We start from the raw sequence: 26,632 nt of genomic DNA, 5'->3' as shown, positions 1-26,632 counted from the left end.
CTGCGTAAGACCCTATTAGCGTCAAACTCCAGTGATTTAGGGTTTTGAATTAGGCTTGTTACAAATGGACTAGCGAACAGATACTAAAAACAGGTCCGAGGTGTTGATTTAAGGGTATTTGCCGTACTTTCTATATTGTGACTTGTGATGTTGAATGGTTTATGAAGCTTTAGCTCCGAGTCTCAGCATCTGCTGTCACTAAGTCATTGTTTGATAACCCCCCCCCACCACAATTCCCAGCAACTGTGAAAATATTATTGGTCGAAATTATAAAAATCAGATTCTGCCAAGCCTAGGCGTAAGGCACTGAGCTCCACACCCAGCAGCCTCAAGCACCGAACACAATCTCCTTCTCTCAAACCCTCCCCGTCCTTGTGGAGTTTTTAAGTCTGAGGCAGGTCAGTTACCTCAAACTCTCCCACAAGCCATGTCGTTCTTTGCCTGGAGCCCAGTGCCGCTTAGAAAGGGGTGAAATTCTCTCTCTGCCTTTGAAAACCATCAAAGGAATTGCTTCCACTCTGATCCTGCCAGCCAGCCGCCCCGCTCATCCATGTACATGAAGATCACTAAGACTGAATTCCCCCTGTGCATCTGATGTTTCCTCCTCACCGACCCCCACGGGACTCTCTGGATTTTCACTTCCCAGACTGGAAGAGAAGCAGGAGCAGTCGGTCTCCAGGTGCATTGCCCCTTCCCTAGAACACAGCACCTCCGTCCTTCCCCAGCAACTAGGTTTTAACATCCTTTAGGCGAGCCAAGCAGACACTCTGCATTTACCTGCTGCCCTACTTCTGGAACTGGTCTCAGTAACTTACTAGGGCAATACTCTCCTTTTCTCACTGCATCAGTAGCTGATATCACATCTTCACTTCCACTCCCCTAACCCCAGTGCACTAAACACATCATTCAGATCTTCCCCAAGTTAAGATACTGTTCTGTAAAACAACCACCCCCTGTGGTGAATCAGCTGAGCAGTAGCAGGTCGGCAGAGGGCATGTGGTGGATTTAGTGGGAGCAGGTCACCAGGGGGAATGTAGTGGATCGTGGGAACAGGTCAACAGGGGCAGGTGTTGGATCTGGTGGAAGTGGGTCTCTTCTTCCAGCTGGGGAAGACCCTGGCAGGAGGGCACTTCGATGTTGGGAAGGGTGGGGTGCCGAGTGGCCCTGGAAGGAGGGTGGTGTTGGGGGCAGTTGGCAGAGCACACATGGGAGGCCCCCAGGTGTGAAGGCACATAGAGACTTGGCAGCTGAATCACCTGCAGCACTTGCCTCAGCTGTGGGGCATCTGGCACACTAGCAGGGGTGGTGTCAGGACAAAGGCTGGCCCGGCAGCACTGCAGACACCCATAATGGGCAGCAGTGACACTTGCTTACACTAGGATGTTGCACTAAAAGGATGTTAAGGTGGCACGGAGGAGTACTCAATAAAAAAAGCAGAGAAGTGCAACAGTTAAGATCGACCAGATACCCTTAACTCTGTCCCCTTCTGTATCATCATTGTGATACAGTATAATTACGGCACTGCACTCTGGCCATGAGCCTCCAGTGCCGCTCAGGAGTGTCCTGGAGTGCAAAGAGGGCCTGTGAGTTCCCCCACTCCAGGGCTAGGCCACTGTTTCTCAAACAATACAATAGAAAACCCCAACTGTGCAAACATCCAGGCACAAGTTAAAGCACCTGAATGGTCCCACTTGAGCCAATGGAAGTATTCACTCGCTTAGAGCTGAGCCTGAGAGTAATAGGGTGGTCTGCCTCTTTAAGGGCCGGGGCCCTGGGACCTCCCACCCCCAGCCCTGTTTGGGGATGGAGTCTTTTTCCAAACAGGGAGGGGGATGAGCAGACCCAGCTGGGAAGCGGGCAGGAGATTCCTTGTCCTGTCCAGGCCTGAGCACTGCTGGAGGGATGCCGACAGGCCCTGGAGTAGGAGGGAAGACACGGCGGAAAGCCACTGAAGCCTGCTTTGGCTGGGGGAATAGCTTTGTTTTGATATGCTGCGGGGTTTGTGCCTGAAGAATAAAACCATGCCCTGCAGGAAGGGCCGGACCAGCTTTGGGGCCTGTCGTTGGTCTTCCCTGAGCTAGGGAGCCAGGCCAGCAGCGTGCCGTATGTGGAAGTGTTTGCGAGACTGGGGAGAAAGTGTGGAGGTAAATGGACATGGATGCAGAGAGCGGCCTTCCTGAGGGGAACAGCTAGAGAACAGCTAACTGAAGGGCAGATTTAGAACTCGATCCTGCTCCCCTTTAAGTCAGTAGCAAAGCTCCCACGTGCTTCACAGGGAGCAGGAGCAGGTCCTTGGATGGATTCAATATTCCAGCCAATTTTTACTACCTCCCTCTTCCGCTTGCTGTGTAGCAGGCTGATGAAGTGTTACCGCTCTCCAGAGTAGGTTATCGGGTCATGCAAGACTGCAGTGTAACGCAGCAGCACACAGGCAGAGAGAATTCTAGACCGGGGTCGGCAACCTTTCAGAAGTGGTGTGCCGAGTCTTCATTTATTCACTCTGATTTAAGGGTTTGTGTGCCAGTCATACATTTTAACGTTTTTAGAAGGTCTCTTTCTATAAGTCTGTAATATATAACTAAACTATTGTCGTAGTAAAGTAAATAAGGTTTTTAAAATGTTTAAAAAGCTTCATGGGGGGAGGAATAGCTCAGTGGTTTGAGCATTGGCCTGCTAAACCCAGGGTTGTGAGTTCAATCCTTGAGGGGGCCACTTAGGGATCTGGGGCAAAATCAGTACTTGGTCCTAGTGAAGGCAGAGGGCTGGACTCGATGACCTTTCAGGGTCCCTTCCAGTTCTAGGAGATTATAATAATAATATATGGAGATATACCTATTAAAAATTAAATTAAAATGCAGAGCCGCCAGGAGCCGGGCAGTGGGAGTGCCACTGAAAATCGGCACGCGTGCCATAGGTTGCCTACCCCTGTTCTAGACACTCAGCATGTCTCGGCCCGGAGCTGTAATTCCAAGCCCGCAGCAGCCAGAAGGCCAGATACTCACCCCGAGCGTGGAAAACTCCCACTTTGTCTGCGTCTGACATGGAAATGTGAAGAACCAACTTGTGGTCATCAAAGATTGCATCGGGGCCTTGAGTTCTCAAGATCATACATGACATGTCCCGAAGGTCTGAGGGTAAGAGGAGACCAAAAGAGAAAAGAGTGGGGCTTATTAAAGTGGCTGCTTTCAGATTTGGATCATCACGTCTCTGGAACCTAACGTTCAGCTACTGCCTATCAGCCTAGCCCCACCGATGTCACTGGATCTAAGCCAATGTACACCCACTGAGGATCTGGTCCATAGTGTATGTGATCCCCCTATAGAAACTGTACCTCTCAGGTAATGCTGTGTCTGATAGGACCCTTGTGTATATATACACACACCGACTGTATCAAAGAGGGATGGGGAAATCACTTCTCTGGGCTGGTGCTAAAGAAGGAAATTGCAGCTCATTCTGAAGCTATGAGGTTAGAGCATTGGAACACAGGACCCCTGTGCTTTGCCCACCCCATCGGTTTCCGTTGTGTTCCTTTTTTCAGGTGTGGGTTAGGGAAGGCTGTAAGCTCTATTGTCAAGCCAGGTGTCTCTTCTTTAGCGTTGGAGAGACAGAGATGACCCTCCAAAAATCAAAACTAGAAGTGGTTGGGTACCCAAGAGAGAGAAGAAGAGATATGCCCCCTTGGCTATTCCGTTCAACAGGGTTATTTTTTAAGAGACTTGCGCCTTAAGGTTAGTAGCATCACAATGTAAAATAAACCCCCCTGGTTATCTTGAACATGCTCTTCCATAAGAGGCACCCAACATCTAGGCTTCCCTAGAAAGTAGACCAGCTATGGGTTGAAAATTGGCCTAAGCTCGAGCTGTCTCACTACACGACCAATCACATGGCTCAGTTAGAGGGTTACACTTCTTACACAGCCACTTCAAACATTTTTGCAGTTCTTATGATATCATCGAGATACCTTGGATGTGCCTGGAGCCGTGTTCGGAATAAGCAAGACATCCTGATAAGCGGCGGTTACAGTGGACTAGCTGGGCATTTTCCAGGGTACATGTTTTATAGCTCTACTGGTAGCAATTCATGGATGTGGGCCATGAAATTCCAGGCCTAGCTCTGATGAGTGGAGCCCATGACCACTCCTTGGGCTAGTGTCCAGTGTTCATACCCTCACTACTCCCTTTTATATAGGTATAGTTTCTTCTTAGGACTCAGCTAACATCTTGCATTCTGGCCTGGCTGGAATTTCAAACATTCTGCATCATCTGATTAATGCCCATTCCAAAAGCAGTGCTCCATTCTCAGCCAGTACCTGCGTACGATCGCACACAGAAATCCATGTTGTCCATATCCGAGGACTTTGGGTCGTCCCTATCACAGTTCACTAGCAGGATAGCTCCTTGCCCATCTGGGCCCCACGTCCACTCTCTCTGCAGAGGCAGGACAAAGACAGGCTTGGTACGGAAACAACGAACAAGACCAGAGAGCTGGAACCCAATTCTTTTCACTACCAGAGTAATAAAAGCCGAGAGGACAGGCATGTGACATAGCTGCTTCCTGTTGTGCTAGCCCCTATGGAAACGGTTTCCCTCCCAGCTGTTCTCCATGTTACCCAGTCCCAACTCAGAAATATATGAACTTCACACACATACACTGTTGTAAGGCAAGTGCTGTGGTTTGAGCATAGGACTGGGACCCAGGGTCCTACTGATACAGCTGGGTGGAGGACTGTCTTCCCATCCCAGGAAAATTTCTGAGATATCAACAATGTTTGTGTCAATTGAAACACTTCAATCATTTAGAAACATTTTGGTTACTCCTTTTACTATAATTAGCTTAAATTTCTACATGAAACCCAGAAAACTAATATTTTTCATCTTGGAAATGTCAAAACCAAATATTAACAATCTCCAAACTTTTCAGACTTTTTTCCAAGGCAAAAAAATTGTCAAAACTGACCCTTTCCTGTGAAAAGTTTGTTTTGATGAACTGACATTTTCCAACAACAACAACAAAAAATCACATAGGGCTTGTCTATACAGGGACACTCAGGAAAATTAATTCAAATTAATGAAAGGTGTGAATTTTAAAATCGATTAGTTAAATGCATTAAACCCCTTTGTAGAAGCTCTTATCCCTAATTAATTCAGTTTTGTTTAATTAACTTCCAAAGTGAATTAATAAATTGAATTAAGGCCACTTTAATTCTGAATGAGCGTGTTCACACAGGGGTTTAATGTTGTTTAACTAATCCACTTAAACTTCACACCTTTAATTAATTCAGATTAATTTTCCTGAGCCTCCCCATGTAGACAAACCCCTAAATAACACTGTTGTGGCTTCTTTAATGCTCCCTGCAGGTCACCAGCTGGTGCTCTAGGCTGCAGCCCACAGTACTAGATAAACCATGATCCATAGCATGTCTCCTTTACACTTGATACTTTGCTGGGGAGCTCTGGGATGTTCAGCTCAGAATTTACTCAGCCTACTGGTCTCCCTTATTGGGTACAAAGATGAATCATACTTACCTTATCTGTTGTTTTCCTCTTCACCGCCCCACTGCGAGTTGTATCAGCATCCAGGGAGATGTCTGCAATGGCACAAGAGAAGGAGACAACCCATCAGGCTGGAAGGCACTGAGAACCAATGAACTGGACTTGACCATGTTCTAGCCAGGTTTGGGATCTTCAGTACCAAAAGCAGAGACAGAGGGGGATCCTTCGGTGGGTATGTGCCATTATAGGCTTCTTTAAAAGTGGGCAACCCCCATAGCCACAGGGCAAAACAAGGCCTGGACTGAACACAGCTCAATGGGGAGAGGTGAGAGTGACAAGGGAACCGGTCTCTGTTAAAGCATGGGGCTCAGATTAACTAGCCTGTCCCTATAAGCAGGGCTGCTTAAAAATTTTCCATCAAAACTGTCTTTGACTAAATAAAAGTATTCATGAAAAGCATTTGCTTTCCACCGAACATTTTGATTTTTTTCGTTGAAAAACAAAACACCCAAAAACTGAAATATTTCCAATCTGTGGGAATGCTGCCATGGTGCCTTATGGGAGTTGTAGTCCAAGTGCCTCTTATCCCCATTATCCCTTGTGGTCCAGGCTCCTGGCTGGACTACATCTCCCAAGATGCACCATTGCCAGCGACAGCCATAATGCACCAGCCCCCTCCCCAAGGGGGACACAGTGGTGCTTCCTGGAAGATGTAGTTTAACCAGAGATCCTAGCCTACAGAAGAGAATGAGAGCATGAGGCACCCAAACTATAACTCCCATGAGTCACTGTTGCAGCATTTCCAAATGGAAATATTTTGGCTTTTGAATTTCCACTGAAAAATTGAAATTTCTGTGTCCCACTTCCACCCTCCCCTACTCATATTTTTGCCAGTGTACCCAGAAACCAGCATAGAAAACGTGTCCTCCCACCCTCCTACCCAGTGAAGGGAGTGGTACTTTGGGGCTGAGTTCATTGAACAGATGGATTCTTAGGTTCTACTTACCAACACAGGTAAGGTAGAGCATGGCTCTGTGTACAGGAGTCCCCCCGTCTTGCCCATAGTATGAAATCCTAACCTGCAAAGACACCACAATCAGCACTACCACTTTCAGGACACCATCGCCTGTAGCGAAGCTAAGAGTAAAACAGATACAGCCTGGGGACAGAACGCTGCCACGGATGAGACCAGAGTGCGAGTCTTGCACATGGTCTTCCACTTTCTACGCTGGGAGCAACTGGGAGTGCTTTGCAGATGACTCCTTCATTAAAATTCACTATTTTAAGACAGAGAGGATGGTCACGTGGCTTGGGACCTGGGCCGGGACTCAGGAGCTCTGGGCTCAATTCGTGGCTCCGTGCCATCAGGCAAGTCCCTTATTCTCTCTGTCCCTGTTCCCCATCTGTGAAATGAGGATTATACTTCCTTTAGCCCACTGCCTGTCTTCTCCATTTAGACCAGTGGTTTTCAACCTGTGGTCCGCAGACCCCTGGGGGTCGGCAGATGATGTCTAAGATTTCCAAAGGGGTCTGCACCTCCATTCAAAATTTTTGAGGGGTCTGCAAATGGAAAAAATCTTGAAAACCACTAATTGAGGCAGCTCTTGTGGGCAGGGATGGGCTCTCACTGTGTTCGTACAGCACCTCGCACAAGGCGGCCTGTCGGTGCTACTGTAATACAAATACTAATGCAGATTAGAGTCGTGTTGCTCCCTTGTGGAAATGCACAACAGGATAATGAGGCTAAATAATAAACAACCCATCAGCACGTAAGACCAAAGCAACAGATCCAGGCTGCTGAAATGAAGCGGTTTTACAACTGGGCTGTTCTCTCGGTCAGTGAAGTGACGAAAGTCCCGTACGGAAACGCATCGCCCAGGGATTCATGGGATACCCTGCTCAATCTAACGCCCAGGACGTGGGCACCCTTAGCGAGCAGACATCTCACCAGCCAAGGCACAGTGTCTGCTGACCAACTTCAAACACCCTTTTGCCTGGTCCAAGTCCCAAGTAACAGCTCTTTGCTCCTGTGCTAGTGGAAGTTTGACATTGTGTTTTCCAAGGGTGCGTTTCCCCCTCCACGACAAACTCACCTTGTTATCATTGACAGCATTGCTTGGTGCCTTCATAGTCACCACCACCTCCACCCCGGCATCCAGGGGCCATCTGGGCACGCACGTCGGTACCTTGGCAACCTGAGGGTTGTGGACAATATAGACGTCAACACCAGGGGTGCCACGGACATCGAACGACGTGGCGTCCTTCGGGGCTGATCTGAGGCAGAGGATGACATTCGGTTACCGTCGCAGCTGGAAATCCCATCCGCTCCCGACTTCAGCTCCGTGAAGACGCTACAGAGCCAGACAACTACACTGTGGTCATGTGACCGCTCCTGTTCTAAGGCGAGGGAATTCCGCAGTAAAGGCAAAGACTGGGGGTGCAGTAGGTGGCACCCACGGAAGCTTCTGCTGTAAACTGCAGGAGTCCGTACTCCATGATGCAGGAGACATGCTGTAGGTAGGCAGATTTTATTCAGTATTTTGGTGTGGGCAAGTACAGCTGAGATCTGGTGTCAAAAGCTGCACAAAGGAAACTGATTACAGCAGCAGTTCTCAACCAGGGGTACACGTACCCTTGGGAGTACGCAGAGATATTCCAGGGGTGCAACTCATCTAGATATTTGCCTAGTTTTACAACAGGCTAAATAAAAAGCACTAGCGAAGTCAATGCAAACTAAAATTTCATATAGTGACTTGTTTATACTGCTCGATATACCATACACAGAAATGTAAGTACAATATTTATATTCCAATTGATTTATTTTATAATTATATGGTTAAAAATGAGACAATAAGCAACTCTTCAGTAATAGTGTGCTGTGAGACTTTTGTATTTTGATGTCTGATTTTGTCAGCAAGTAGTTTTTAAGTGAAGTGAAACATGGGGGTGCACAAGACAAATCGGACTCCTGAAAGGGGTACAGTCGTCTGGAAAATTTGAGAGCCACTGGTTTACAGTGCACAAGTAGTCTTACTGGCAGGGCCGGCTCTAACTTTTTTGCTGCCCCAAGCAGCAAAAAAAAGTGCCGCCCCCCCCGAGTCCCCCCCGCCAAGCGCCGCACCGCGCCACCCCCCCCGCCGAGCGCCACGCCGCCGGAGCCCGCCCCCCCGCCGAGCGCCGCCGGAACCCCCCCCCCGCCAAGCGCCGCACCGCGCCACCCCCCCGCCGAGCGCCACGCCGCCGGAGCCCACCCCCCCCGCCGAGCGCCGCCGGAACCCCCCCCCCGCCAAGCGCCGCACCGCGCCACCCCCCCCGCCGAGCGCCACGCCGCCGGAGCCACCCCCCCCCGCCGAGCGCCGCCGGAACCCCCCCCCCCCGAGCGCCGCGCCCCGCGCCACCCCCCCCGCCGAGCGCCGCCGGAACCCCCCCCCCCCCAGCGTCACCCCCCCCGCCAAGTGCCGTGCCGCCAGAGCCCGCCCCCCCCCGCCGAGCGCCGCGCCGCCGGAGCGCCCCCCCCGCCGAGCGCCGCGCCGCGCTCCCCCCGCCGCCCCTTACCAGGTGTCGCCCCAAGCATGTGCTTGGGTGCCTGGTGCCTGGAGCCGGCCCTGCTTACTGGTCCTACAAAACCCAGGGACTACGCTACATATCCATGAGCGCCATTAACTATGTACACATATTCACTCATGTAATATTTCCCCAATTTAGATCAAGTTTTTGACCCACAATTGGGGGGCGGGGGGAGTGGGTGGTAGGGACAACCAGTTCATTTACACCCGAAGAAAAATACTTAGAGACTTTACCAATCATCTCTGTGACAGACATGGCAATTTCCTGCAATAGTCTTGGGAAACCTTACTGAATTAAGTTTGTGTGTTTGGGGCCCATTGTATTAAATGTATTTTTCCATGTGGTTTATGTATTATTGTGGGTTGGGATTGTATGGAGCCTCTCCCTAGGAAGCAGAGGGGGCTTGAACCCCGGGAAGTGTTATGAACTTCAAAGGACTGTAATGAACAACGTGCCAGACAAGAATGGGCTTTGGGGACAAATAATGTCAAGTGGAATCTCTACGGGGAGTTGAATGCAAATTCCCACCTCTGGTTATGCAAAAACCCCGCCTTTGGAAGTTGTGTCCTGAGAAGGAGATCACTGTCTGGTGATTGCCTGTCCTTGGAATCTCAAGGTCAAAGGCCCATGCGGTATAAAGGAAAGATTAACGCTATGTCTGCACGGCTTCATTTACAGCAGCGCCAGCTGCACCGATGTCATGCTTCTGGTGAAGACACTCTAAGCCGACGGGAGAGAGCTCTTCCATTGGCTTAATAACTCCTGCCTTCACGAGAGGCGGTAGCTACATCTGAGGGAGAAGCTCTCCAACTGCCATGGCACTGTCTACACGGACGCTTAGTCGGTGTAACTTGCGTCGCTCAGGAGCATCGATTATTCACACCCCTGAGCAATGTAAGTTGCACCAAAGTGATTTGTAGTGTGGACGTAGCCTGAGCTATTCATGGTGGTGTTAATTCTGAGCTAAGGCTGTTATGTAACCACACCATGGGGTGGAGTTTGAAGGACTACCTCCTACCAGAGCCCCTGCCGGAGTTGGGGGGTGATCTCTGGTAGGCTTATTAGCACACGTGCAGGATCTTTATTATTTTAATATGTTTTCTCTGTAATGCTTTTACCTTAAGAATGAAGGTGCTTGCTTAGGAAGGACTGTGTGGTAACTTGAGACTCCTGGTAGTTACATTGTTCCTAGCCTTCTAAGAGAAAGCAAAGTGCAGATGCTGGCCCATTTAAGCAATCTGGCTTGCTGGGGATATCACAGTATAGGCAGGGAATTCTGCAGCCTGGAAAAACCCCAATCAGGAGGAAGAGAGACACTGGTCTCTGCCCAAGAAAGATGATGGCTGAGGAGCCAGGAGTGGGTGCCCTCGAGGGACCTCAGGGGGGGAACAGAGGTGCAGTTGCCTTAACTTGTGACAACTTTGTTCCCCATTTCTCTGGGTACAGTTGTGGCAGCTTGTAGGAATAGATGTTGGTAATACCACATTGGAGAGTGGTAATAAATCTGCCTATAAAGGAAGGCATCGGGTTTGTGGTTGGAATTAGCAATGCTTTCTTATGCTCTATAAATGCCTTATTCCATGTGGTCGTTTCCTGAACAAGGTTAAAGGACTGGAGGAGTGCAGGGGTGCGTATAGGAATACGTGGGTCTTTATCAATCTAAGGGATTTCTATGGCTAACATTGCCGTAGTATCTGAGCGTCTCAGACTTTAATGTACAGCTGTGGAACTGAGGCACAGAGAGATGAAGGGTCTCAGAGACACTGAGGCTTAAATGATTTAGGAGCCTAAGTCTCATTAAAAATCACCAGGACCTAGGAGTAAAGCTGGGAGAGATATCTCTGACAAATAGTTATTTGAGGAAAAATTAAGATTTGGTCAACTGAAAAGTGTTGACAAATTTGACATAACTAGCTTGAGCCATTCACAAAGTGGCCAGACGAGGAGGAGGCGGTAGCGGTGGTAGAAGGCCGCTCAGTGGTCTTAGCTCAGTGGTGAGGGCCCTCACCTAGGATGTGGGAGACCCACGTTCCAAATCCCTGCTCTGGAACAAGCCTGCTATGAACTTTTTCAATTCAAGGAAAAATCTGAAACCTTTCAGATGCAGTTCGACTCAAACCATTTTTTTTCAGAACTGCCAACGCACCGAAAATCAGTTATTTGCCCAGCTCTGCATCAGAGTCTAAGTGACTTGGGCACTTTTAAAATGATCCCCTAAGTGACTTGCCCATGATTACACAGGAAGTCTGTGGCAGAGAAAGGAATTGAACCTGGGACCAGAAGAAGCTTGCTGCATCTTTCACAGGTCTATATCATAGAATTGGAAGGAACCTCGAGAGGTCATCTAGTCCAGTCCCCTGCACTCATGGTAGGACTAAGTATTATCTAGACCATCCCTGACAGGTGTTTGTCCAACCTGCTCTTAAAAATCTCCAATGATGGTGATTCCACAACATCCCTAGGCAATTTATTCCAGTGGTTAACTACCCTGGCAGGAAGTTTTTCCTAATGTCCAACCTAAACCTCCCTTGCTGCAATTTAAGCCCATTGCTTCTTGTCCTATCCTCAGAGGTTAACAAGAACAATTTTTCTCCCTCCTCCTTGTAACAACCTTCTATGTACTTGAAAACTATTATCATGTCCCCTCTCAGTCTTCTTTTCTCCAGACTAAACAAACCCAGTTTTTTCTATCTTCCCTCATAGGTCATGTTTTCTAGACCTTTAATAATTTTTGTTGCTCTTCTCTGGACTTTCTCCAATTTGTCCACATCTTTCCTGAAATGTGGCATCCAGAACTGGACACAATACTCCAGTTGAGGCTTAATCAGGGCAGAGTAGAGCGGAAGAATTACTTCTCATGTCTTGCTTACAACACTCCTGCTAATACATCCCAGAATGATGTTTGCTTTTTTTGCAACAGTGTTACACTGTTGACTCATATTTAGCTTGTGAGCCACTATGACCCCCAGATCCCTTTCCAGTACTCCTTCCTAGGCAGTCATTTCCCATTGTGTATGTTTGCAACTGATTGTTCCTTCCTAAGTGCAGTACTTTGCATTTGTCCTTATTGAATTTCATCCTATTTACTTCAGACCATTTCTCCAGTTTGTCCAGATCATTTTGAATTTTAATCCTGTCCTCCAAAGCACTTGCAACCCCTCCCAGCTTGGTATCATCCACAAACTTTATAAGTGTACTCTCTATGCCACTCTCTAAATCATTGATGAAAATATTGACCAGAACTGGACCCAGAACCGATCCCTGCGGGACCCCCCTCATTACGCCCTTCCAGCATGACTGTGAACTACTGATAACTACTCTCTGGGAACGGTTTCCCAACCAGTTATGCACCCACCTTATACTAGCGCCATCTAAGTTGTATTTTCCTACGTTTATGAGAAGGTCACGTGAGACAGTATCAAAAGCTTTACTAAAGTCAAGATATACTAGATCTACCACTTCCCCTCATCCACAAGGTTTGTTAGCCTGTCAAAGAAAGCTATTAGGTTGGGTGTGACACAATTTCTTCTTGACAAATCCATGCTGACTATTATTTATCACCTTATTATCTTCTCGGTGTTTGCAAATTGATTGCTTAATTATTTGCTCCATTATCTTTCCGGGTACTGAAGTTAAGCTGACTGGTCTGTAATTCCCCGGGTTGTCCTTATTCCCTTTTTTATAGATTGGCACTATATTTGCCCTTTTCCAGTCCTCTGGAGTCTCTCCTGTCTTCCATGACTTTTCAAAGATCATCACTAATGGCTCAGATATCTCCTCAGTTGGCTCCTTGAGTATTCTAGGATGTATTTCATCAGGCTCTGGTGACTTGAAGACATGCCATAAAGCAGAGCACTTCTGGTTGACCGGAGACAATCCAGTCCATGTGGAAAGGGACAGCTATGCATTCAATTCAATCATTCAGATGCATGTTTTCAACCCCCTTCCTAACCAGTGACAGTGGAATGGCCCCTTGGAGCCATCAGTGGCAGAGGACACCTGTCACAGTTGGGAGCCCTAGCTTGTCATTCAGAATCCACCTTTCCTGTTAACTCCCATGAGTCACGGTCTTAGCACGGTCTCTGTGCTTAGGGTGAGGAGCCTTCCTGTGGCAGCCATGCAAACCTCTTTGAGAGAAAACATTAGTCACACCTGGCCAGAAGCTGACCCAGGAAACAAGCTGTTGCCAAACAGGTGGAGTTAAGATTTCCTGCTAATCAATAAAGCAGAGAGAACAAGCTTCTCCCAGCCCTCCTCCATGGATGGAGGAACCTGCCTGCTTGCTGGCAGGCCCCAGCTTGTGCTGCCGTTTGGCAGTGCAGGGTCAGGAAGGAGACAGGCGTTCCAAAGGCACAGTTCTCCCAGCACATCCTCCTCACCTCAGCAGAAAGTGCTGCCCCTGCCCCAGTCATGGGCGACCATCTGCATGAGGTGACAATGGCCAGTAGCCCTACCTGGTTCCTGGCAAACCAGGGGTTAAACGCAGTTCAGTTTTCCCCTTGTCTGGCGCAGAGGGCGGGGGATGCCTTGGAAGGTTGGAATCCGTTCCCAAAGCTCGTAGGCCTGAGCCGAGTCCCAGCCTCGGAGGCTGTTTCCTTCACTTTTTATTACACCTCTATCCCGATATAACGCTACCCGATATAACACGAATTCGGATATAATGCGGTAAAGCAGCACTCCGCGGGGGGGGGGGGGGGGGGGCTGCGCACTCTGGCAGATCAAAGCAAGTTCGATATAACACGGTTTCACCTATAACGCGGTAAGATTTTTTGGCTCCCGAGGACAGCGTTATAGCAAGGTAGAGGTGTATTTATTACTTGTGTTACCATAGCCCCTAGGAGCCCCAGGCATGGACCGGGCACCTGGCGCTGGACAAATCCAAAACAAAAAGACTGCCTCTGCCCCAAGGGGCTTACAAACCAGCAGACGGATACAGACAGACAGGGGAGTACAAGGAAACGCCGAGACAGTACGGGTCAGCACGTTGGCAGTGATCCCAGCACAGCAGCGGCCTAACCCTTGTCCAGGTTTTTGTGGGGATCGCAGCAAAGGCAAGTCTGGCGGAGGGGCTGTCTCCTTGTTATAAGGATCATCCCTTGAGGAAAAGCCTGGCTGAGCGCAGCTGCTTTTTCCTGCCAATTCACGCTGCTCGGTTAGCGAGGACGGCCGGTTCTGTGGTTGAGGCTCATGACAGACTCATGTCAGCCCACTGCTTTTCCAGCTGACCGGGAGACAGGTTCCATTGCACCGAGCGAACAGCCAAGCGTTAGTCACCAAGCACCGAGCAAATGAGATCACATCGCAAAAATCTGTGACTAGTATGTCGCTGCCTACGTAGATACGGATTAGCAAAGCTTTCCCCACCTTGCAGCACCAGCCCCAGCGACTGGGTATTAACTGTTACTCAGAGACTCACAAAGAGCTGGGGCACAAAGATGATTAAAGACAGGAGAGCCAAGATGTGAGGCGGGTCTGGCAGGGATGGAGTCAAGTCTGGCAGGCAAAGAATGCAGCTACCACCCTCAGCCCCTACCTGTGGGTATTTTCCAGGAAGTTCCCTGCTCTTTTTTGGGACATGATGCTTCTAGCAAAGGCACCATAGTTGGCAATGCTGCCAGCCCCAAGTGCTTAAAAACTCATGAGTCAGCCCCCCAAAAAATCATAAAAATCACAAGAGAGAAAAAAAATACACTGGGGATTCTTAATCTTGGATATCTGGTTTCCGAGCCGTTTTCCTTTCAGCGTTTTCCGAATGAACCGTTTTGCCATTTTGTTTTGAAATAAACCAGGTTCTTTTGAATTGTTTTGCAATTCATTTTGTTTTGGATTTGTTTTTAGAGAAGCCAGGTCCTTTCGCATTGCCATTTTCTAACGGCATTGCGAAATGTTTCCTTCTACCCGAACAAAGTATTTTTTCGGTTGTTTTGTTTCAGCAAGAAAAAACAAACCAAGACAAGAGTTCGGTTTCAGTTTGAAACGCAAACCAATTGCAGTTGGGATGTTTCAGTTGGGTCACTGAACAGAAAAGCCAGTGATTCACTCAGCTCTAATTGGGTGCATTCCTCATCAGCTGGTGCTTGATTTCTTCAGTTTGGCAATCCTGCCACATGCCAGTCATGCCCAGAACCGCCCCCTGTGTCCCCCTCCTCCAGGCCTGGTGGTGGCTGGCCCACCAAGCAGCCGGATGCAGTTACACAACAGCGACGCTTCCCTCCCTTCCTCTGATTTCAAGGACAGCCTGAACTCTAAATTTACGGTATGAATCACTGACACTCCAGGCCATTCTCTGAGCCAACTGTAAAACTATTAGCCCATCTACTTCCCTGCTGTACAACTGTGAGGTAGCACAGGGAAAAGGAAACCCAAGAGCAACTCAAACCCTTTTGCCTCTCTTCCCCTAACACAGACAGGGCTCCCCTTCTGCATTTAACTCCAAATAGCTTCCTGAAGGGAATTAGCATCTGCAGCATGTATAGGGTGACCAGACAGCAAGTGTGAAAAATCGGGACAGGGGGTGGGGGGTAATAGGAATCTATATAAGAAAAAGACCCAAAAATCGGGACAGTCTATAAAATCGGGACATTTCATCACCCGAAGCATGTAGCATAGAGCTTTGAGGAAGCCAAGGTCCTGAGCAACTGGACAGTCTGTGGAGGAGCTGTTGTATTATTTAGATGGAATATATGGGCCAAAGGTGTTAACATCATCCAGTCACTGGCCAGCGTTAAGCAGTGTTAGACAAGGTTCGGACCTCGGTCTGCTTAGTACCACGGCAAACACACTATTAGAAATCCTTTTAACCCTTTATTAAGGATACAGGAAAAGGACAGTTAAAGCATCCGAAATATACTGTATTAAATAAATCTCTCTTTTTAACAACATCCCTTGTTCCCTTTCCTTGAGCTGGAGGGAGTTTTTAGAAAGAAAAACCCCTTGTTGGACAGTCTCTCAGCTAATATCAGAGATGATAATTACTGTCCTTTGGGGCAAAAGAGAAGTTAGCTGAGATAGGTTGGAGGTGCTGCTGTTGTTAAAGTCTGATCCTGTTTCATCCCAGCAGGGGCGGCTCCAGGCACCAGCGCAGCAAGCGCGTGCCTGGGGCGGCAAGCCGCGGGGGGCGGCCTGCTGGTCGCCGTGAGGGCAGTAGTCAAGCTGCCTTCGGCGGCATGCCTGTGGGAGGTCCGCTGGTCCCGCGGATTCGACGGCAATTTGGCGGCGGGTATGCCGAAGGCGCGGGACCGGCAGATCACCCGCAGAAACGCCACCAAATCCGCGTCACCAGCAGCCGCCTGACTGCCGTGCTTGGGGCGGCAAAAAACATAGAGCCGCCCCTGCATCCCAGGGGGTGTTTGGAATTCAGCTGGAGCTGGTGGAGGGAGCCATGTCATCTGGGTCCCTCTTGCTGGTCCAGTCCAGTCAGGCCATCTCTCAAGATCAGGATGACAAAGGCGCGGGGGTCCCAGGAGATGGTGGGGGAGGCAGCCATGATGGTGCAGCTTGCTCCAGTAGCCAATATCTCTCGCAAAGTCTCTTTTCTGAAGGTCCCACAAAGGGAGTGGTGGGCGGAGTGGCCCATCCCATCATTATCTGGTCCACCATTTAGGCCTCATTTCCAACACACCACATTTGGTTCACTGATTTTTGGTTCCACGCTCTTCTTGTTTACCAGACATGATCCTAACACAGTCCTAGAGTTATAGCAATCGGCCTTTTCGTTTGGACCAATCCAGTCTGTCTCCCTTTCCCCATCCCCATCTGTTGTTGAAGGTGATTGTGACATCTTATGACCTGACACTGACTTTTGGCAGTTGAGCTCACAGTGAGGGTAAATTGGTAGGCCCGGTGACCACAAGAGAACCAGGGAGCTGCTGCTGTCAGAAGAGGGATGGAAATAGAGACGGGCCAAGTAGCTCTAGTGTTCAAGATTATGGCACTATGTTCAAGATTATGCTTTAATTTGGGGTCCTGAGAGCCAGGTGAGCCTACAGAGGTTGTGGGGAGAAGACCTGGGAGAGGCGGAGTAGGAAAAAGCCCAGGGAAGTAGCAGCAACATGTGGGACTGAGCAGATCGGGGCTACTGGTTATAGGATCCCCAGGCTGGAACCTGGTGTAGTGGGAGGGCCTGCATTTCCCTACCAGCCACTGGGAGGGTGAAACAGGCTGAACAAGGGGACACAGGATGACTGGAACCCCTGAGCGTAGGGCGTGCAAGGACCACGGGGCCCAGAATTGGGGCCGGAGACCTGATATAACAACCTTGAACTTCTGTTGGTGGGACTTTGTTACTCCAGAAGGAGTGGACGAAATTCTGACATGGCTGGAAGGCCCAATTGTCGGAAGAGGCAGACCACCAGAGAGGCTGTCAGCAGGGGAAACTAGATGGGGAGAGCCACTATGCCACGCCTGGCCCCGTAGAGCCCCTCTAGCGGTGAGTGCACTCCCTTCATAGGGGCCCCAGTCTCAACTGGGCCCACAAGGGGCTACTGTAATATACATGATGAAGGTCAGGGACTGGACTGTGGCCCAGCAGGATGAGAATGGGGAAGGAAAGCAGGAACTGATTCGTTCCCAGAGCAGATGCATCACAGGCAGCAACGGGGTGAACTTCCCGTACACGGCCCTGCCAACATGCATCAGCACTGTCCTGGGGAGACCCTTCCTACGGGCAAGAGGAGATGGAGTTCAGTGACCATGGCCCATTCAGTCCCTGGCCTGTCCACTGAGAAAGCTAACAAGGGTGCCCGTGTTGGCAGACCCCTGTCTCCTATGAACTGTGCTCAATTCAAATAGGCCACCAAACAGCCATCAGATATGTAATGGTCCCCTCCCGCCCCAAAAGGGTGTCTGTAGAGACTGAACCCCACATCTTTAGATCCAAGACATTGGTCTCTGCCACGTGAGCTAAAGGAGTAACTCCACTGTGTGGTAGCAGTAGAAGGCTTTTATCTCTATGGATCAGGCACTGGAGGAAGACAATACACTTAGCCAGCATGTTACCCATACTAACAACTGCTAATCTTCTTTGACTGGATTTGAAACAGTGACAGTCAAGCTGTCTGGAGTGGCTCCACGCAGCACAAGGGCCAACTCAGGGCAGATTGTTGAGCAGGGCACACAGCACAAATTGGCTATGAGTTCTATACTTAGATTTCACCAATCAAGTGTGAGCTCCTCAGGCATTACAACAGCCTTAACTTAGAGTCACAGACTGTCCCCTTGGGGACTTTTATCTATCTTGCTACCCAGGTAAACCTACCTTTGTAATACATGATCCCTTACACCAAAAATCACAACAATATTCAGGTTACTCCCAGTCCCAAAGGACCGATCATTTACTCCAGTTCAGTTGCACCTTAGATCCTACTCCAAAGACAACACTTGTAGCCAATCCTATAATAAACTATGTGAAGATCGATTAACTAAGAAAAAGAAATGAGTTCTTTAACCTTGTAAATACGATAAACATACACATACCAATGAGTTCCAGCCTTAGGGTTCAAAAGGGGATGGAAGCTGCTGTAATATGCAAGCTCTATAAGTCCTCTAAGGCTAACCCAGGCCAAGCACTGGGGATCCCTTGCTTATGCTTAGAAATCTTTGCCCCTCAGAGTCCAAGCATCATAAAGACCCAGTTTCTTCCTGCCAGGGGTTTTTATTCCCTTCCCCCAGAGTTCAAGCTGATGGGACAATTATTCATGCACTTTCATGGGTGTGGAGCGAGCAATCCACAGTCTTTTGTCCTCCGATGTCTCACAATGGTTTGTGTGGTGTCGATGGGCCTTCTTTTGTTGGGCAGGACATAACGCCACGTGGGGCAAACTGGTATGGTAATGCTCCTCTCCTGACTGGGGGGGAGGGGGAGGGTTCCAGTTTCAGAGCAAACACTTAACTATTACCTTATAACTAAGCTACGTTTTAGTCACAGGTATTTTTAGTAAAAGTCACGGACAGGTCATGGGCAATAAACAAAAATTCACGGCCCCGACCTGTCTGTGACTTTTACTAAAAACACCAGTGAATAAAACTTGGGGGAGGGTGTCCCGGCTGCTTGGGGGAGGGTGAAGGGGGGGGGCGCAGGGAGCGGTGAGGAGGGGCGGGGGTTGTGGCATGGGACAGGGTGAGGGGGGCTCCCTGGAAGCAGCGACAGCCCCCTCGCTCAGCTGCTGGGCGGAGGGGCGGCCAGGCAGCTCTGCGTGCTGCCTCTGCGTGCAGGCACGGCCCCCACAGCTCCCATTGGCTGCAGTTCCCAGCCAATGGGAGCTTCGAAGCCAGCGCTCTGGGTGGAGGCAGCCCGCAGAGCTGCCTGGCCACGCCTCCGCCTAGCAGCTGAGCGAGGGGATGTCACCGCTCTCGGGGAGCCCCCCAGCTAAGCACCATCCAGAGCCCGCCTCACCCCATCTGGTGCCCCCACAGCCAAACTCTGGTGCTGGGGAGGGGCGGGGGGGCCCCGAGACTGCCCCAGCAGCTGCCGGTGCTCCTGGCGCAGGGGCTGCCCCTGAGTCAGGTGCACCGGCTGCTGCGGAAGTCACGGAGATCACGGAAAGTCACGGAGTCCGTGACCTCAGGGACAAACTCGCAGCCTTACTTATCACATGGGATACGGATATTATAAGTGAGATTAATGCAGGCAGCAACTTACAAGCACTTCATAAAGTCTAAACACGTTTATCACTCTAATGCCTAGTTTAACAACACTAACACAGGTGAGCCAGACTGGTTACCAGCTATGCATTTGTCAGTGTTCAGGTGAGGCCTCAGGGCCTTGACCTGAGCTGGCACCTGGTCTGCCAGCCTCACAGTGACCGAGAGATACCAGGCTCTGTATCCCATCCCGGGAGCCACCCAGAAGCAAAGAGCTGCCCTTGGAGCTCTGCATGAGGCTGGGTAGACCCTCTATGTGACTGCAAGTGGCAGCAAGACGTTGCATCAGACAGAATGTCTGGCTTCCTGCCAGGCAGCTGGTGTTGAATAATCTCCGCCAGAGGCTTTTTATTCACCTCTGGGTGAGGTCTGGGATAACTCAGGTCACCTGCTCCCTGATAATGACTAGTCACAGCTGAAGAGAAGTGTGATACAACAGAGAGCTTTTCTGTTCCCCCCTGGGAGAGAAACACAACTGCAGATGGGCCTTGCACAGGGAAGCCTGGAGTTTAGCTGCAGTTGCAACATGCAACTACAAATGTTCAGACTTCTAGGGAAGAAGAGGGAGGGACATTACAGGATAACAGATAAAGACAGGTGGATCTGTCTATAGGGAGGCGAACCTGGAGCTCTGCACGCTGATCTCACCCCACCTTCAATTCCAATGTATTCTTTGCAACTTTACCTGATTTCCTACAGCCTTGGGTATCAAACCAGGAATAATTCCCCCTTCCTTCCCGACCCCAGGGGCTACCATAATACAAATAATAACAAAATGGCGCTGCTAGAGATGCTGTGGATTCAGGTCATTTATTAAGTATTTGTATTACAGTAGCATGCAGAGGCCCTAGTCTGGGTTCGGTGCCCCACTGTGCTAGGGGCTGTACATACACATAAGAAGAGAGAGCTCCTACCCTAAAGATCTTACATGTACAATCCAAGGTGATGGTAAAGAGTTCCCTGGAAGAAGCGGTTTCCCTGCCTGAGCATTCTAACGCCTGACTTTGCCACTAGCCTGCTCCACAGCTCCGAGCAAGTCACTTAACCAGTCTGCCTCTGAACTTTCTCCTCTTCCCTTACTGTCAGTAAACTAACTCTGTGAACTTCTTCCCTCCAGACAAAGTAGGGTGCTGGGGTGAGGAAGCCGCATGAGATCCCAGAAAGCTGGAGCAAAATCTCCCCTCCCTCGGTCGCGGCCTCCGCGCCACTGCCGCCACCAGGATGAAAAGCCAAGCACTGCCAGCGGAGAGCTGGGCATCGAAAAGAATTGTCAGAGTTCTGCAGCCAAGCAGTTCATCCCTCACGATAACGCATGCACAAACACTATGCGTGCAGAGCATACCAAACAGAGCCCCACTGCCTTCAGGGGAGCCGGGCCACTTTGCACCAGTGAGGATCTGGCCCTTGATTTTAGACAAACATGCATCTGCAGCCCAGTAGAAACTGCCGCTTCCCTTATCTGTTCAGTAGTTCCCAGGCTGATATGTGGCTGCTGGCCCCCAGAGTATAATTTTCAATTTACAACAACATATTTCTAGCTGAGTTCATTCCGAGTTACTTTTAGCATCACTGTGCCCGCTACCTTCCCCAGCCCAGGGAACAGTAGCCGTTTAAAGCAGACACCAGTAAAGATCCACGTGATCAGAGAACCGCCAGCTATTAAAGCTCCCATTTCTTACCCATGTATGTCAATGGAGATTTCTGTGCCCAGCACATAGACAGTGCTAGTATGCTGCTGCAAGGAGAGCCGGATGGTTCTTTGCTGGGACATGTTTGTACCCTTCTCTCAGCTGCTCTGTTTACAGTGGCTGAGCCAGCATGATCAGATTAAAAGGCATGGGCCAAGTGTCCCACCCCTCCTCTCTCTCCACGATGGGCTGTGATTAGCTGGAGATAGATGTAATCCCACCTCCAGGATCTCTGCCTGGTGATTGGAGGGGCAGGTTGTGAAAGCAGAACTCTGCTTGCTGTGATCAGCTGTTTAGAGGTCAGCAGCACCAGCAGGAGGTGAAAGAATGGGAGGAAAGCGAGACAGGTTATCTTGGGGAAACACAAATGATCTAAGGTGCTGCTGATCTCCAGGGCGGGGAGCAGATCAGCATCCGCCCTGGTGCCTGCGTGTCCCTGTACTGTGGGTTCTTTTACATACCTGCACACCAAGGAAACAGAAACTGCAGATGTAAGAAGAGACAGCGTCTTAAAATATTTAGCATGTCCCTGGAACAAACTTGATCACTCACCACCATGGAGGGGGCATCTATGATCTTGCCTATAAAGCTGTAACAACAATAACTCTCAGCAGTCATGTAGTGCTTTACATCTTCTACTAAGCCTCAATACTTCTGGGAGGTAGTTGAGGGAGTGCTGTTATCCCTATTTTACAGATGGAGAAACTGAGGCACAGAGAGGCTTAGGCCTACGTTTTCACTAATTTTGGGTGCCCAGTCTGAGCCACTTGATTTCGAGAGTTCGTGGGCCCATGCTCAATCCATTAGGCTGCCCACTGTTCCTCATTTCTCATGCACCTGAGCTTTCAGATTAAGGCCAGCGTGGCTTGGTTTTTCTTGCCTTGTCTTAATTAAATTGCAAATTCTTCAAGATAGGGAACATATCTCACCTGCATTTGTAAAGCACCAAGTACATTCAGAGTGTGTGTGTGTGTGTGTGCGTGCACGCGCACTCTACAATAATGTCTTACCTATGGTGCATTGGTGTTTTGGGGAGCAAAGCATAGGGCAGAATTTGTACCGAACTAAAAGAGAGCCTCAGATTCCAAGTTCTTTGGTTTATACTTTTATTGTTGGGAAATGACCTTGTCCAAAGCCATTGCCTCACAATGGGGGTTGATCCCTGGCAAAATAACCCCAGCTGCAATTAATTATGGCTAGCTCACGGGCTGGCCTTAACGATGCTTTCAAGTTTAAAGCAGTAACAGCATGAGAGTTTAGCACACTGCCCAAAACAGGAGACCCTGGCATAGCATTCTATAGCGATGGCATTTAGGATGAAGTTTTCAAAGGCCCCAAAGTGTTTTAGGCTCCTGAGTGCCCAAGACAATTTTGAAAATAGGGCCTAAGTCTCATTGTGGGTTAATGGGACCTGGGCTAGTGCAGGGGCAGGCAAACTTTTTGGCCTGAGGGCCGCATCGGGTTTTGGAAATTGTATGGAGGGCCGGTTAGGAGAGGGGGGCATGCCCCCCCCCCCCGCTTCTCACCCCCCGACAGCCCACCCACGGGACTCCTGTCCCATCCAACCCCCCCCCATTCCCTGACAGCCCCCTGGAACCCCTGCCCCATCCACACACCCTCCGCTCCCTGTCCCCTAACTGCCCCCGGAATCCCCGCTCCTGACTGCCCCCCACCGCCCCATCCACCCCCCCTTCCTGACTGCCCCCCTGGAATCCTGCCCCCATTCAACCCCCATTCCCTGCCCTCTGACCGCCCCGACCCCTATCCACACCCCCGCCCCCTGACCATCACCCCAAACTCCCCTGCCCTCTATCCAACCCCCTGCTCCCTGTCCCCTTACCGCGCTGCCTGGAGCACCAGTGGCTGGAGCTCGCAGCCCCGCCGCCCAGAGCATTGCGCCGGCGGCAAAGCGAGCTTAGGCTGCGGGGGAGGGGGAACAGCAGGGGAAGGGCCGGGGGCGAGCCTCAGAGGCCAGGCAGGAGGGTCCCGCAGGCCGTAGTTTGCCCACCTCTGGGCTAGTGCCTAAATATCTCGGAGGATCTGGGCCCACATGTGTAAGTCAGGACTTAAGTGCTTTGAAAACTGCCTATAGTGAGATCTCAGGCTCGGCTCTGGTCCACCACGCTCAAGCTCAGCCAGTTTGTCAAGAGTCCTTAAGTCTTGGCTCAATTCTCTAAGCCCCCCTCACACTGCAACAGGGACCAGGGACATGGAATTGCGCCATGGGCGGCGGGTATCGCAGGCCAGGGGCCAGCTGAATCTCACCAAACAGCCAGGCATGGCCCTGCCCACACTCTGCTCCAAGGCCCCCTGTTGCTTCTTGCTCTTCCCCCCTAGCCCCAGCCCGGGCTGCTCCTCGTCCCCAAAGGGGGCTGGGGCTAGGGGCAGGGCTATGGCAGGCCGCGGCCCGGGTCTCAGGGTGCTGGGGCCACCTGGCACTGGGGCCCACCCAGCGCTCCGGGGCTGGAGGGGCTGGAGCCACCCACCCAGCACTGAGGGTGCTGGGGCTGCCTGCCAGGTGCACCAGGGCTGGGGGCACTGCTAATCTAAAGTAACTCCACTGGATAGCTAAAGTGGAAAGACTAATCAGGGTGTGGCCCCCGAAAGAGCGTCCTGGAAATGGTAGGCATTTTTCCATTGGAAAACTGGATACCGAAATTCCAGGGGTTCTGAAAGGCCCTGCACAAATCGTCCTGAACGACATCTTCATTGTGAGGATTGTATCCAGGACAGTTAAATCAGCAGCACCTCGTTCTCCTGGGGAAATGGCATGAAAGCAATTGACTTGGACAACGATCAGGGTTGCAATTCCGCCCCCTGCATGATGTTGCTAAGGGCTAGGGTGACCAGATGTCCCAATTTTATAGGAACAGTCCCGATTTTGGGGTCTTTTTCTTATATAGGCTTCTATTACCCCCCCACCCCCTGTCCTGATTTTTCACACTTGCTGTCTGGTCACCCTACTAAGGGCGGACCAGTCTCTGTCGGGGAGCAAGAGTTCTCTCTCCTGAGGCTGCCTGGGAATGGAGATGATTTAATAAAGGCAGAGAAACGGCTTGAAGCACACGGTGCATCCAGTGATTAAGGGCCCATTGAGTGGGAAGGAGACTATAACACCCTGCTGGTTCTTGCTGTTAAATGAGCGTTGTCCCCCAGCAGCCAGTCCTGGAAGGTCCATTTTCACTTCCTCCCTTGAGCACCATGTGAACCGGAGTGCAGCTCTCCTGCAGAGAGCCATGTGTCACGCTGGCTGGGCACGTCCTGCTCCTCTCTAGTGGAGCAGCAACCTAGAGGATAACTGACCCAGGGAGCCCCACTGGCAGAGGGCCCAGCACCCCATAACTCTCATCAGGCCTGCCACATTCATTGCCCAGCTCGCTGTTGTCATCATTCGAATCTAAAAGGTGTCGTATGATGTGTCGTAGGCAGCCTGGTAACGCACTGGCCATTCATACTATTGTGTGATGTGTGTCTGGGCGTAGGGTGACCAGATGTCCCAATTTTATAGGGACAGTCCCGATATTTGAGGCTTTGTCTTATATAGGCGTCTATTACCCCTCACCCCCGTCCCGATTTTTCACATTTGCTATCTGGTCACCCTATCAGGGCGGCACATAGCGAATTAGAGAGGCGGGCTGGAAATCCATTCCGCAGATATGTTTGACAGACGGGGCCTAAGCCCAGCGTGCCCTAGCCCAAGGAATGCTGTTTCACAGGTTCTGTGTCTCCAATGTAAACTAAGCCAAGGGGAACCTGGGACAATGAAAAGCACGTTTGCATGCAAGGTAAACAAAGCCATCAGGTGAGCAAGTGGGGGAAGGTGACCATGGAGCACCCCCCAACGGGGGATGGAGGTGGCACCCCCAGGAACAACTGAGGTTTGTGGTGGAGGAAAACTAGCAACCATCCAACGTTCCCTCTACTTTTTCCATCCATGTGCGGAATGAATTTTGCTATGTGCACCAATATGGAGGTGATGCGTGGTAGGGGTGGGGCTGTGGGAGGGGGCTCAGGGCTGGGGCAGAGTGTTGAGGTGCCCTCTCGGGCTCTGGCTGGGGGTTCAGGCTCTGGGGTGGGCCCAGGAATGAGGGGTTCAGGATGCGGGAAGGGGCTCAGGGCTGGGGCAGAGGATTGGGGTGGGGGGTGAGGCCTCCAGCTGGGGGTGCGGGCTCTGAGGTGGGGCCGGGGATGAGGGGTTTGGGGTGCAGGCTGCCCCGGGGCTACGGCAGAGAGAGAGGACTCCCCCCAGCCCTCTCTCCCTGTAGTAGCACCTGGGCTGGGGGAGAGCATCTCTCCCCGCCGCAGCCCCAGAGCTGTGAGGAAGAGGTGTGTCTCTTTGCCACACCGCAGCCCCGGGGCTGGGGGAGTTAAATGTGCGGCCCTTGGTGGCCTCCTGCACAGCCGTGCACCTTAGAGGGAACTTAGGTGGTCACTATTAAAACGCAAAGCAACAACTGAACTTTGGGAAGATATAAGCGGAGACAAAAGCCATTTTGTCACCATGACTGAGGGGACGCGACGGGTGCGACACCCTTCGAGCCGATCAGAGTTGGGACCCCTAGTCTGGAGGACCAAGGATGCTGAGAACTTGAGGTAGGTGAGGAAACTGCGTAGGCCAAGACTGTAACTTGCTACGTTTTACTCGCCGGGAAGTGTGTTTTGTTTGTAACCTTCCCTATCTCTTTCACTCGCGCTCATCATCGCTTACGCCTGTGTTCTTTGTTAATAAACTTACTTCTGTTTTATTACAAAACCAGCTCAGAGCTGTGTCTTAGTGTGAGTCCTCAGCCAAACTAACAGGCTGGGGTGGGCTCTGTCTCTTTGAAGACAGTGAACTTGAGAACTGTTGTGCGGGTCCAGGCAGAGGACTGGACTCTGTAGGGGAGATGGCTTTGGGGAGACTCGGGACTGGAAGGTTTGTTGGGGTCACTCTGCTAGGAGGACCCAGGCTGGGAGAAGCCCTGGTGAGGTTATAGTGCGGCTGGGGTCAGGGCTTTGACTCAAAGTAGCACAGCAAAGAGGCACCCAGGGTTACAGGGCGGCTGGTGATACAACCCCTTACTGGTGTGGGTGAGCCCCTAAAGTGTCACACTACTGCTATCAGCTGATGGAGCTCATACTGTGGTTCAAGTGGGCGAGACTTCTGCTTTGCAATTGAAGGTCTTGAGTTCAAATCCTGCTGATCATCCACGCTGTGCCTCAATAAGGTGCAAATACACTCAAGGCAAGTTAGTAATTAATAAA

General features: G+C 50.6%; 1 protein-coding gene across 1 annotated transcript in view; it reads right to left on the bottom strand.

The window, feature by feature from the left end:
* LOC135893496 (protein-arginine deiminase type-3-like) overlaps positions 1-21,471 on the bottom strand; it is a 36,150-nt gene extending 14,679 nt beyond the window's left edge. Inside the window, exons 1-6 of the mRNA XM_065421327.1 lie at positions 21,380-21,471; positions 7,586-7,766; positions 6,499-6,571; positions 5,526-5,587; positions 4,310-4,427; positions 3,003-3,128 (exon numbers count right to left, since the gene is read on the bottom strand). Of these exons, the coding sequence (XP_065277399.1) occupies positions 3,003-3,128; positions 4,310-4,427; positions 5,526-5,587; positions 6,499-6,571; positions 7,586-7,766; positions 21,380-21,471 (652 nt within the window). The remainder of the gene's footprint in view (positions 1-3,002; positions 3,129-4,309; positions 4,428-5,525; positions 5,588-6,498; positions 6,572-7,585; positions 7,767-21,379) is intronic.
* Positions 21,472-26,632: the final 5,161 nt, after the last annotated feature.

This window comes from Emys orbicularis, chromosome 22 (assembly GCF_028017835.1).
Source record: "Emys orbicularis isolate rEmyOrb1 chromosome 22, rEmyOrb1.hap1, whole genome shotgun sequence".
Lineage (NCBI taxonomy): Eukaryota > Metazoa > Chordata > Testudines > Emydidae > Emys > Emys orbicularis.
This window is presented reverse-complemented; position numbering and strand designations above follow the sequence as displayed.